Source organism: Diaphorina citri, unplaced genomic scaffold (assembly GCF_000475195.1).
Source record: "Diaphorina citri unplaced genomic scaffold, Diaci psyllid genome assembly version 1.1 scaffold1262, whole genome shotgun sequence".
NCBI classification, from domain to species: domain Eukaryota; kingdom Metazoa; phylum Arthropoda; class Insecta; order Hemiptera; family Psyllidae; genus Diaphorina; species Diaphorina citri.
The window spans coordinates 1-12,935 of NW_007378691.1; the positions used below are offsets into that span (position 1 = coordinate 1).

The 12,935-nt window shown below is 42.4% G+C and overlaps 3 protein-coding genes across 3 annotated transcripts in view; 1 reads left to right on the forward strand and 2 right to left on the reverse strand.

Annotated features, from left to right (window-relative positions):
- The first annotated feature begins 6 nt into the window (after positions 1 to 6).
- LOC103515040 lies at positions 7 to 3,381 on the forward strand. Its single transcript, XM_008479956.2, has 3 exons — positions 7 to 138; positions 837 to 1,252; positions 3,036 to 3,381. Exons 1-3 carry the CDS (start codon positions 50 to 52, stop codon positions 3,272 to 3,274), a joined length of 744 nt encoding a protein of 247 aa, XP_008478178.1. The 5' UTR covers positions 7 to 49; the 3' UTR covers positions 3,275 to 3,381.
- Positions 3,382 to 5,418: 2,037 nt separating this feature from the next.
- On the reverse strand, positions 5,419 to 9,386 carry LOC108253112. Its single transcript, XM_017446472.2, has 3 exons — positions 9,188 to 9,386; positions 6,671 to 6,762; positions 5,419 to 6,309 (listed from the first exon to the last, which is right to left on the reverse strand). The coding sequence occupies exons 2-3, from the start codon at positions 6,725 to 6,727 to the stop codon at positions 5,419 to 5,421; spliced, it is 948 nt and encodes a 315-aa protein (XP_017301961.1). The 5' UTR covers positions 6,728 to 6,762; positions 9,188 to 9,386.
- Positions 9,387 to 9,429: 43 nt separating this feature from the next.
- The window catches only part of LOC103515041, a gene marked incomplete at its 5' end in the record, with an annotated part of 19,984 nt that continues 16,478 nt past the window's right edge, over positions 9,430 to 12,935 (reverse strand). The window contains 4 exon segments of the mRNA XM_026827855.1: positions 9,430 to 9,580; positions 11,348 to 11,639; positions 12,038 to 12,233; positions 12,608 to 12,819. Coding sequence (XP_026683656.1) covers positions 9,430 to 9,580; positions 11,348 to 11,639; positions 12,038 to 12,233; positions 12,608 to 12,819 — 851 coding nt within the window.

Sequence of the window (12,935 nt, forward strand, 5' to 3'; positions counted from 1 at the left end):
GTCGAATTGTAACGCTTCGTTTGATACTTCGGGACTTCCCCGGTTCATCATGGAAGCGTTTCTCAAACTGTTTATCCTGCTCAACTATTTGTACTTGATGTACTTCATCTTTACCATTCTCTATGCGCTTATCAAGTGGTAGGTGCTATTTCAGTTTCATTATTTGGGTTTTTTCTTTCTTTTTTCTAAAGTGGAACCCGTCTAAATGGGGAAAAAATTGCCGGTTCCCTTGGTACTCATGGTTTTTGGTACTTGGATTTCCAAGTAGACAGGTTCGACTTTCATTATTTAGGTTTTTTCTTTCTTTTTTCTAAAGTGGAACCCGTCTAAATGGGGGAAAAAATTGCCGGTTCCCTTGGAACATGGTTTTTGGTACTTGGATTCCCAAGTAGAGAGGTTCGACTGTATTTTTATTTTAGAATGACACCTACTTTCAGAATAATTTTATTTTATTTTATTTATTTTTTTTTGCCATAAATCCTGAACAATGTGTCCAATTTAGATGAAATTTGCCAAACATATCCGGAGCGCAGTGGTTCAATGGACTGAAGAACACACCGAAAGGGCCCCTTTTGAAACCTAATGAGCAAAAGTCTGTTCGGAAATATGTTTCACATTTCATCAAAATCGAACGTACCGTTCAAGAGTTGTTATAATAAAACAAATTACCTTATCTATAACCCTACAAAGAAAGAAAATTAAATGTAAAGCAAAAATCGTGTTAAAAAGATATTATCCCCCCCTATTACACGATCTTTTAGTTCATTTCAAACAACCGATTTAGTTCAAACCGCTTCCCCACCACTCTAGCCGATTCTCTGTTCAAAAATTCCCAGGTTCGTCTGCAACCGCGGCACCAAACCCGTCCAATGTGAACAGCAACCGTCCGTCCAGCCGACTCAACACAAGCGATGTTCTAGTAAAGCGATCTCCTGCAACCGATCCCGCCTGCCTCCTGTAATATGCCCGTCAAAATCCTCGCACCAGATCTCCCGCAACCCATCCCGTCTTTCCGCTATATCCGCTTTAATATGCTCGTCGAAATCGGCCTGCCAGTCTTCAACTAGTGACAAACCGGCCAGCCCGTCACAGTACCGTCAGGGCAGCTGTTGCGGGAAGAGGACATCGCGACTGACAGCGCCCTCTAGCGTTACAAGTAGAGAAACACCGAGCACGTCGTGCTGTGATGTGGAGCATGCGCATACCCGGGACTCCCCGCGCGGTTGCCCTAGAACGCCGCTAGGCGGACAAGGTATGTAGGTTTCGTCAACATTCAACTATAAAATAGAATAGAATATACCTTGTTTATCCTGCCCGAATAGGACTGAAAAGTCCCTTTACCCCAGCAGTTTAGACAAGGTCTCGTATATTTGATGGGTTAAAGAATAATCCTATTACAATACAATAAGCCTATTTATGTAGCTTGGAGTTGTGGGTTACGGCGGTTTACGGGTTTCTCTTGGATGATTAAACTTCTGAGAATGCTTCAAAACTGTGTTCGAATTGTTTTCGAGCATTCTCAGGCCAGCTGCTCACGCTCAGAGCTGGATCTGTCAGACAGTCTGAGCGTGAATGGCAGACAAACCTAGACATAGAGACCTAGGACTGTCAGACAGTCTGAGAGACATAGGTCTCGAGCTTTTTTCCCCCAGGGCCGGATTACCCATAAGGCGGAATGGCAGACTGCCACGGGCCCCGCGTTTTGAGGTATGTAGGTTTCGTCAACATTCAACTATAAAATAGAATAGAATAGAATAGATCAATAGAATATACCTTGTTTATCCTGCCCGAATAGGACTGAAAAGTCCCTTTACCCCAGCAGTCTAAACAAGGTCTCGTATATTTGATGGGTTAAAAAATAACCCTATTACAATAAAATAAGCCTATTTATGTAGCTTGGAGTTGTGGGTTACGGGTTCGATTCCCGTCTGGGACAGAACTTTATCCCAAATAGATAAGGCTTTCTCCCATCCCGTCTTTCTTCTCTCTTCGATTTATAGTTCTCTCTCCTCTTCTTCTTTTTCTTCTCCTTTTCCCGTGTACAGACGGGATCGGCGTTTTTCGTCAGCCTCTCAATCAGCCCTAAAAAGGGTGATTGCTTTGGGCTGACATTTGGTTTTGGCTACAAATTTTACGAGAAAATGCCCCTCGCACTGGGTTACGGGTTCGATTCTCGCCTGGGACGGAACTTTATCCCAAATAGATAGGGCTTTCTTCCATCCCGTCTTTCTTCTCTCTTCGATTTATAGTTCTCTCCTCTTCTTCTTTTTCTTCTCCTTTTCCCGTGTACAGACGGGATCGGCGTTTTTCGTGAGCCTCTCAATCAGCCCTAAAAAGGGTGATTGCTTTGGGCTGACATTTGGTTTTGGCTAGAAATTTTACGAGAAAATGCCCCTCGCACTCAACCTTTGCTATTTCTTTAGCAAGGGGAATTCAGGCTGGTCTACTCCCTGTTTAACGTCCCCCAGTCAGACTAAGCTGGTCTACTCCCTGTTTAACGTCCCCCAGCCAGACTAAGCTGGTCTACTCCCCCAGCCAGACAGTGTAAATATCAATATTACAAATTGTAAATGTAAAAATTCAATAAAAATTTCAAATTTACGCAGGCGCGCGTCTGGTTGAGAACGCAAGGCGGAAGTTCTGCGAGATATTTGCGCCGCGCACGCCCGACCGGTCATGTTCGGGTAAGCGCAGGTGCGGTCGGAGTTTGCGCAGACGGAATTCATCGAGTATTGAGAATACTCCCTGTTTAACGTCCCCCAGCCAGACTAAGCTGGTCTACTCCCCCAGCCAGATAGTGTAAATATCAATATTACAAATTGTAAATGTAAAAATTCAATAAAAATTACAAATTTACGCAGGCGCGCGTCTGGTTGAGAACGCACTCTTTAGCAAGGGGAATTCAGGCTGGTCTACTCCCTGTTTAACGTCCCCCAGCCAGACTAAGCTGGTCTACTCCCCCAGTCAGACAGTGTAAATATCAATATTACAAATTGTAAATGTAAAAATTCAATAAAAATTACAAATTTACGCAGGCGCGCGTCTGGTTGAGAACGCAAGGCGCAAGTTCTGCGAGATGTTTGCGCCGCGCACGCCCGACCGGTCATGTTCGGGTAAGCGCAGGTGCGGTCGGAGTTTGCGCAGACGGAATTCATCGAGTATTGAGAATATACGGGTCGAGTTCAACGTGAAGCCGAAGGGGGCGCCACCTGGCGGTGTGAATGGGAAACGATCCTGTTCCCAGTGTGGGAAGTTCTATGGAGGAAAGTGTTAACGGAAGGAAAAGTCGGTAAAAGAAGCGGATTAGCGGAAGAAAATGTTAAAAGAAGAAAGTCCGAGAAAAACGTGATGACTTGATGATTCAGGAAAAGGGTATTAGCGGAAGAAAGAAGCAGTACAATAAGGAGTTAATCAGTGAAAGAAAACAAGAAAGAAACAGCGGAGGAGAAAAGTTAATCAGCGAAGAAGTAGGTACATGCAAAAGAAAAGTTCATCAGTGATGAAACATGTTGGAAAAAAAGTGTTGCTAACTCAATTCTCGGAGGAAAATAAAAACAAGTAAAAAGTCTTATGTAGTGAGATCAGTGAATATAAAAAATTTCTTCTATGAAAATAGATTTTTATTGTGATCATTTTGAAGTCTAAAAATTAAAAAAAAAAAAAAAAATACAAGTAGGTATGTTACAATTGTTACATAAATAAATAGATTTCATTAAAGCTCACAGAAACAAGTATAAATACAAGAAAAAATAGAAAGTAACTAACCAGGACGTTAACAAAATATCAACAATAGGTTTTTTCGTTTACAAAATATCAACAATAAGTTTTTTTAGGGATTGGATTGGCACCTATTGGTATCCTCTTAATGGGATAGTATATGGACTCACAGCTTTTCTCTGGAATAAACCTGAGTATGCGAACTCTTTAGAGGTGCTGCAGGTGAATTTTGGAGAAACTGGGGAGGATGAAATATACCAGTGAGGGTACTTCTAGGTTCCATCAAGGCCGGGGGATAGCAGATCAGGCAGGGGAAAAAATACTGGTCACAATAGATCTACAGAGGTCGCAGTGTTAATTGCATACTCTCTCGGGAGAGGAGCAACCAGTCCCATAATAGAATAGAATAGAATAGGGATTGGATTTAAAGTGACTGTATCTCCGTGTAACAACTGCTAAGGTTTTTAGTGCCCAAGATTTTACCCTTCATTCGACGACAAGCCACTATGAGCTGCAGTCGCGCGTCTACGCTTCCAACAGGGTTCATACGCTTTTCCCGGAATGAAATTCCAAGCATATTCCATGATTTTTCCAGGAAATTTTCACGAGTTTTTCAGAAAATTAAGGGGCGAGTGTACTTGAAAATTGGTAAGATTACCCATTTATTTAAATAAAATACGTAATATGCAGAACGTAAAGGAATATGAGGGGGAATGCGCCGCAGGCCGTTCTTTCGGAACAAACTTGATATTCAATTTGAACATTTTTAATTTTTGACCAGGTGGAAAATTCCATGACTTTTCCAGGTTATCCAGAAAATTAAGGGGCGGATGTACTTAAAAATCGGTAAGATTACCCCTTCATTTAAATAAAATATGCAATATGCAGAACGTAAAGGAATATGCGGGGGGAATGCGCCGCAGGCCGTTTTTCGGAAAAAAACTTGATATTAAATTTGAACATTTTTAATTTTTGACCGGGTGGCGAATTGCATGACTTTTCCAGGTTATCTTTAAATTTTCACGATTTTCCATGACTTTTTGGCCAATTTTAAGATTCCAAGACTTGTCTAGGTTTTCCAGGTCGCGTATAAACCCTGTTCCAATGTGAGACAAGCCTTAGTTAAGGTTCCCCTGCAAATGGGGGCACGGTTGGTCCAGTGGTAACGCGCTTGCTTGCCATGCAGAAGGTCCCGGGTTCGAATCCCACCATCGACAAAAATTTGTACTCGTTTTTCGATTGCAAGTATTTCAACGGGTTACTTTCTGGTGTTCTCGTGTTGACCCAGCACCTAAATGGGAAGTATTGTGTCTCTTCTCGCCCATCTGATGAGAGGCATACTACGGGATGGGCATGCTACGACACAGGCCACAAGCGTCCAATGTAGCAGTTGTTTCATCGCTACGAAAAAAAAACGGGGGGGAAACACTCATCTTTAAAAAAAAAAAAAAAAAAAAAAAAAAAAAAATAATCAGGACATCAAAAGCCCAATAACATACCCATACTCCTCCCTGAAATCCGCGTCTACTTTAGCGCAATTCTGCAGACAATTGACCAACCCAATGTGTCTGAAATGCAGTTTAGTTTTGTAATTATTAGCCGCCAAGTTCCAAACGATCAGTGTAGCGTTACGTTTAACAATTCTGATCAACTCTTCCAAAAGGACTGTATCATAGGCTCAATTTGAACTACAAGAGTTAGTTAGGGGTACTTAAGACAAGTTCTGGATGAATTTACCTTGTAAACAGTTGTATCATAGGCTTTCGCGAGGTCTACTAACGAGTTGAAATGCGCGTTTTCCAAGCCGGGATGTGAAGCATGAGATAGTATCTGGTTCAATATTGTTCGGTTTGTGTCTAGAATTGTGTGAGCGCCTGCGGGACTTCGAAACAGTTTGACATATTTATCTATATTGCTGGAATTCGTTCCAGATCTCTTTTTACCGAGTGAGTTATGGGTAGAGTCGCTTGAAGAGATGTTTGTTCCACCCGGTATTCCCTTTCTGTACGATTCGTACGACTGTCGTTCGTGCGGTAATTCTAAACTCAACGCCACTTTATCGTACGTTTTGGAGCGATCTTGCGACCGTGAGGAACTTTCCCGAGTTTCGGCGGGATTTTTTTCTATCTCCGAGGGAATATTTGTCCGAGAGGGATTATTTTCTTTCCCCTCCCGTCTGTTTCCAAATTGTCCCAGTAGCGTGTCAGCCAGTCCATCTCCGAATAATCCATCACTCCCATGTGCTTCCTCTTTCGAATTTCCATCACTCAAAACTCCCTCATCACCGGAATCACATCGCTTTCTCCCCGTTTTTCCGCCCTTTTTCGAGCGACTTTTCCGCGGTTCCGGAACGGATTTGCCCGGATGCTGCGACTTTTCCGCGGTCGAAAGTGACTCTTCCGGAGATTTTCCGCGTCGTTGGCCGCGATTGAGGGCGTTATCAAACAGCAGCAGCTCGAAATACTTCTCAAATAGCTTTTCATTGATAGCTCGAACATCTTTTCCATTACTATTCCCATTGCTGTCATTAGTCTCTTCTTGCCAATCTTCCAGCTTCGCCCGGACCAGTTTTAAATGCCGATTCACACTTACCTATATGAAGAACCAGAAGAACGATAAAAGTAGAATAATCAAGTTAAAAGAATACCCTAAAAGTACACTAGTTTTATTCAGAAAGTGTGAATTGATTGTTGAATTGTGATGAATAAACTTCTCATTATCATTATTATTACTATTACCTAAAAATGATTTTGGGTGAGTAAAAACACTTGGCTTTATGTTTTACGTTTATTTTTATTGAATGGATCCATCTGTAATTTAATAAAAATAAACGTAAAACAAAGCCAAGTGTTTTTACTCACCCAAAATCATTTTTCAGTGTTTGAATTGTTCTACCAAGTGTGCGTACCAACAAATAAGTTAATGCAAACTTATTCCTTCGATTTATTATTACCTGTTCGGAATCCGAGAATATATGTTCCAGCAGTTTCCCAAAGCCGGCATTCGCCATCAGCTTTGCCTGGTAGCCCGGATGGAAAGATATATTTGTTTCTTTGAAGAGGTTTGACAGAGGGAACTGTAACTGCTATGGTCTTATCGTCCCGAAATCGAAGAGAGAAGGAAGACAGGATAGTAGAAAGCCAGCCGTTCCGAGAACGAACATTATCCCATCAGGATAAAATCCGCCTCGGGCGGGAATCGAACCCGCGGCCTAGCGCTTACAAGGCAGACGCGCTACCAACTAAGCTAACTAGGCTGGCTTTCGTTTGTTTGTTCTTCATCAGAGATAACTTAATCTTTTACCTCTAACTCTAACCGTGGATTTGAAATATGTAGGTATGCAACACATAATAATTATTATTCAACATAAAAGAAAGTAGCTAAATACCGGCCACACGTTAATTTCTCAAGTAATTAATTCCTCTTTCACACCTAACAAAATAGCAACATACTAGCAAAGCTATCAATCCAATTAAAAAGTTTGAAAATTCCGTAAGTACCTTTTCAAACCACTCTAATATTCCCAAGTCATGAGCATACACGCAACACATTCGTTCTAAATTACAAATAGAAAGTACAAATCCGAAAAACCCCATTTTTTTTTTACAAAACAGGTGTTTTACAAAGATACCTAAGGTAAAATTACAAATAATCGGAAAAATCCTTTTAAACAAAACAGGTATCTTACAAAAATTCAGCAAAATCATTTGGAAAAAACAGGTGGTAAAGAAAGGTTACTCCAGAAAAGAAGCGAAAACCATCAAGCATTATGTCTCCGAAAATTGTCAGTCCGATTAAACGCTGAACAAATTGTTGGTTCCACCATTTTCGTCGGTACCGTTTTGGGGCGGCGTTCCCCCACGATATTTCTGCCCTAGCTGCTGAACTTTGGAAGTTTCTGATTGAAGGAAGGGTGACAACTAGAACCCCAGGCAATCAGAGGGAATAACTCTATCCCGGAACCATTTTGGGCGGTGTTCTCCCACGATATTTCTATCCTAACGTGAAGCTAAACTTAAGGAAGTTTCTGATAGGTGGAACGTTGAAAACTAGACCCCCACTCACTTAGAGGGACCGGTACCCCTCCTGAAATTGAGACCCCCTGTTCTGAGGAAGTTTCTGATAGGTGGAACGTTGAAAACTAGACCCCCACTCACTTAGAGGGACCGGTACCCCTCCTGAAATTGAGACCCCCTGTAAGGAAGTTTCTGATAGGTGGAACGTTGAAAACCAGACCCCTACTCACTTAGAGGGACCGGTACCCCTCCTGAAATTGAGACCCCCTGTCATGCGCTCGATCTGTCAGCTGCTCCAGGAACGGTCGAATTGTAACGCTTCGTTTGATACTTCGGGACTTCCCCGGTTCATCATGGAAGCGTTTCTCAAACTGTTTATCCTGCTCAACTATTTGTACTTGATGTACTTCATCTTCACCTTCCTCTATGCCCTTATCAAGTGGTAGGTGCTATTCCAGTTTCATTATTTAGGTTTTTTCTTTCTTTTTTCTAAAGTGGAACCCGTCTGAATGGGGAAAAAATTGCCGGTTCCCTTGGTACTCATGGTTTTTGGTACTTGGATTCCCAAGTAGGCAGGTTCGACTGTATTTTTATTTTAGAATGACACCTACTTTCAGAATAATTTTATTTTATTTTATTTTTTTTATTTTTTTTTGCCATAAATCCTCGAAGAACCAGAAGAACGATAAAAGTAGAATAATCAAGTTAAAAGAATACAGTAGAACCTCAATAATTTCAACGAATTGGATTGGACCGAGGGTAGTTGAAATAATTCAAATTCTGTACAGCACAATGACAAAGGGGGCAAAATTTAGATACAAAAGAACAAAATGGTTAGTAAAAGCGTGCTTGCATACTGGCGCTACCTAGCGGACGAAAAAGACAACTGCCTGAAGTCTGACGTCACCCCTGTAATATGCCCGTCAAAATCCTCGCACCAGATCTCCCGCAACCCATCCCGTCTTTCCGCTGTATCCGCTTTGATATGCTCGTCCAAATCGGCCTACCAGTCTCCAACTAGTGAGAAACCGGCCAGCCCGTCACAGTACCGTCAGGGCAGCTGTTGCGGGAAGGGGACATCGCGACTGACAGCGCCCTCTAGCGTGATGAGTAGAGAAACACCGAGCGCGTCGTGCTGTGATGTGGAGCATGCGCATACCCGGGACTCCCCGCGCGGTTGCCCTAGAACGCCGCTAGGCGGACAAGGTATGTACTAATTTTCGACCTTTTACAGTTATTTTTTCGAAGTTTTGACCTCAGATTTGGATTTTTCACAACTTTTTACATGGGAATCGACCATTTATAATTTTTATCCATTTGCAACTGCTCCACTGTGATGAACAAACTCGTCATTATTATTACCTGTTCAGAATCCGAGAATATATGTTCCAGCAGTTTCCCAAAGCCGGCATTCGCCATCAGCTTTGCCTGGTAGCCCGGATGGAAAGATATATTTGTTAGGACTATAAGATAGTGTAGGTTGGTGTAGGTTTTGGATATGAGGAGGTCTAGAAAGTTTGGGTTGTCCAGGAGGGGGTTGTAGGGCGAGAGATGGTAGGAGTAGGATTTGAGGAGGAAGAGCCAGGAGTGCTCGAGAGGAGGGGAGAGTTTCTTGAGTGCTACATCCGTGAAGTGGTCGAAGAGGGAACTCTGTGAAACGAGAGAGGGGAGTGAAGAGTTAATATTTTTGCCGATTTTAGGCCAACCACGAAGTTTGGGTTGTCCAGGAGGGGGTTGTAGGGCGAGAGATGGAAGGAGTAGGATTTGAGGAGGAAGAGCCAGGAGTGCTCGAGAGGAGGGGCGAGTTTCTTGAGTGCCACATCCGTGAAGTGGTCGAAGAGGGAACTCTGTGAAACGAGAGAGGGGAGTGAAGAGTTAATATTTTTGCCGATTTTAGGCCAACCACTCACCATCAGGTTGACCTGACAGGTACGACTGAAACGGTCCGCCTGTCAGGTCTACCTTTCATTGTGTGTGCTCATCAGCTATCAGGTAGACGTGACAGGCGGACCTCATCAGGTGTACCTGTCAGGTCAACCTGATAGTGGGTGGCTGGCCTTGGGCGGCAGGTTTTTCTTGAAGGAGCTCTTCTACCCACATTGTTTTTTCGTTGTGAGCCTTGTAAGATGTTTTACCAGGGAGCTAGTTGATGTTCCTAGCGTTGTAGACTTTGTAAGTCCCTTGTATAATAATAAATTACAAAAGATAAGGTACTTTTGTTTACAAGATAGCCCTACACTAATTTTCAGTAGCCCATACTTTCGTGGAACATACTACTGGTCGCTACTCAATTGTCCGTACGAGGCTAAGTGCACCCTGAAAGCGAAGCATAATAATAATAGTGCTTATTTATACTGCTCGCATAGGACTGAAAAGTCCCTTTACTCCAGCAGTAGGCTACTACTATTATTGTGGTCAAATTCTCAAATTATATGAGGATAAAATTCCATACCTCGGCTGGGATTGAACCCACGCCCTCCTGTTTAACAAGCGAGCGTCTTGACCACTACACCACCGAGGTAGGTTGAACATACTCATATTAGGTACCTATGTTTAAATTCTCATTAAATTAGTACCATTATTACACGTATTACCTTTCGAGAAATAGGTGAAGTAGATAGTTATATGTACCACCTACATTTTGGTGGAGATGCCAAAATTACCGCTCAAATTTTCTCTTCACCCCTTTACACCAAAACTGGTCTAAACATTTTGTCTGCTCATAATTAGGTATCTTCTCGGAAGTAGGTATGAAGTGAAAGGTAAACCCAAATCTGAAATGTTTCTTCATTTGGGATTGCATTGTGAGGTATGGAATCCTCCCTTGTACCTAAATACCCCTTAGGTACCCTGTCCTAATATTATGTAGCGTACTTGGAAATTCCCTGTGGAACTCATAAGCGGTTTCCTTAACAACAATATTCCCTATTGCTACATATTCCCTATTATGTTACATATTCCCTATTTTGTAAAGTGTGTTATCACTCCATTATTATTGGTGGTCAGGGCGTTTTTAGGGGGTCCGTCCGGGGCTATTTGACCGGGCGCGGGCTTTTCGAGGGACCCGGAACCAGCTTTTTCAAATAATAATAATAATAATCGCCTATTATGCCTTGAGAAATCCTTGAAAATATTGATGGAATTAAAGGAATATTTCTATAGGATAAAAAAAATGTTAGAAAAGCCCCATTTTTGAAGCTATCACCCCGAGCCCCGGTTAGCCTGAGAGCGCCCCTGTTGATGGAAAGGGGAACTCCATGTGAGGGCGAACATGCTGAATTTCTCTCATATAACTTCTCACGTTTTTGGTCGGTTTGCAACTTTTGACCTGATGGTACAGTGGTTCGTTGCTTCGTTGGTTTGGGTATCTTATGCTAAATGATCCTGAATGTAGGTCACATGAGACTATGAGAGTTATGGTGAATGTTCAGGGAAGGACTGTGCATTCGTTATCTTTAAATTTTCACGATTTTCCATGACTTTTTGGCCAATTTTAAGATTCCAAGACTAGTCTAGGTTTTCCAGGTCGCGTATAAACCCTGTTCCAATGTGAGACAAGCCTTAGTTTAGGTTCCCCTGCAAATAATCAGGACATCAAAAGCCCAATAACATACCCATACTCCTCCCTGAAATCCTCATCAACTTTAGCGCAATTCTGCAGACAATTGACCAACCCAATGTGTCTGAAATGCAGTTTAGTCTTATAATTATTAGCCGCCAAGTTCCAAACGATCAGTGTAGCGTTACGTTTAACAATTCTGATCAACTCTTCCAAAAGGACTGTATCATAGGCTTTCGCGAGGTCTGTTAACGAGTTGAAATGCGCGTTTTCCAAGCCGGGATGTGAAGCATGAGATAGTATCTGGTCCAATATTGTTCGGTTTGTGTCTAGAATTGTGTGAGCACCTGAGGGACTTCGAAACAGTTTGACATATTTGTCTATATTGCTGGAAACGTTGGTTGAATTCGTTCCAGATATTCTTTTACCGAGTGAGTTATGGGTAGAGTCGCTTGAAGAGATGTTTGTTCCACCCGGTATTCCCTTTCTGTACGATTCGTACGACTGTCGTTCGTGCGGTAATTCGGAATCAAACGCCGTTTTTCCGTACGCTTTGGAGCGATCTTGCGACCGTGAGGAACTTTCCCGAGTTTCGGTGGGATTTTTTTCTTTCTCCGAGGGAATATTTGTCCGAGAGGGATTATTTTCTTTCCCCTCCCGTCTGTCTCCAAATTGTCCCAGTAGCATCAATTTGAACTACAAGAGTTAGTTAGGGGTACTCAAGACAAGTTCTGGATGAATTTACCTTGTAAACAGTTAGATGTGAAGCTAGCCATGACTTGTAGTAGAGCACTGAGCGTTGTTTCAGAGGTGAGAACCCAGCCTAGTAATTTATGTAGAGTGTCTGCTAGGCCTTCCTTAGCCGCTATTTCACAGACTCGGGGATGCTGACATAGGATGTTGTTGAGAAGTTGTAGATATATGTCCATCTCTGTACATAGCTGAAATGGTAGAAACTTTATAGTGGTTGTATCTCAAATATTTTTGTCTGATATGATAACGCACTTTTGGCTGGGGAACGTTAAACAGGGAGTAGACCAGCTTAGTCTGGCTAGGGGACTTTAAACAGGGACTAAATTTCCCTTGTTAAAGAAATAGTAAAAGTTGAGTGCGAAGGGCATCCACTCGTAAAATGTGTAGCCAAAACCAAATGTCAGCCCAAAGCAATCACCCTAGTTAGGGCTGCACACGGGAAAAGGCGAAGAAAAAGAAGATGATAACACACTTTCATATCAGCCAAAAGGCCGAGAACGAATTTTGCAAAGTTATAACAGTTGAAAGTACCTACTTAAGATGGAAATTTTCCAATACTTACCACATTATCACCATGAGAACATTCCAAACTAACATAGAACTGTTTGAGTCTCACATGAACATCATCCAATATATCATACTCTAATAGTAAGGGCCCGTGTTGTGGCCCGCGCCTACTGGTTAGAGCAAGGACAGAGTTGACCAGTGCTGGGCAGGGTTTGAACTTGTGACTCCATAGACTGAATACCACGTGGCAGAGGGGTTCCAGGTTATCTGTAAGGGGAAAGAAGGATTAGGAAATATTAGCTTCAATTGTGATCCAAATACATCGGCAGTCCCAAAGAATAAGTGCCCCAAAAAAACACAACCCCGACCCCAAGTTGAGACTT

Bases quoted from the DNA above. Each gene is read 5' to 3' on its own strand.
- LOC108253112 (XM_017446472.2), bottom strand. From the start codon at position 6,727: ATGGCGAATGCCGGCTTTGGGAAACTGCTGGAACATATATTCTCGGAT. The intron at 6,310-6,670 runs GTAATAATAAAT...TTCTTCATATAG, and splicing joins TATTCTCGGATTCCGAACAG to GTAAGTGTGAATCGGCATTT.
- LOC103515040 (XM_008479956.2), top strand. From the start codon at position 50: ATGGAAGCGTTTCTCAAACTGTTTATCCTGCTCAACTATTTGTACTTG. The intron at 139-836 runs GTAGGTGCTATT...AAAAATTCCCAG, and splicing joins CTCTATGCGCTTATCAAGTG to GTTCGTCTGCAACCGCGGCA. The intron at 1,253-3,035 runs GTATGTAGGTTT...AAATTTACGCAG, and splicing joins AACGCCGCTAGGCGGACAAG to GCGCGCGTCTGGTTGAGAAC.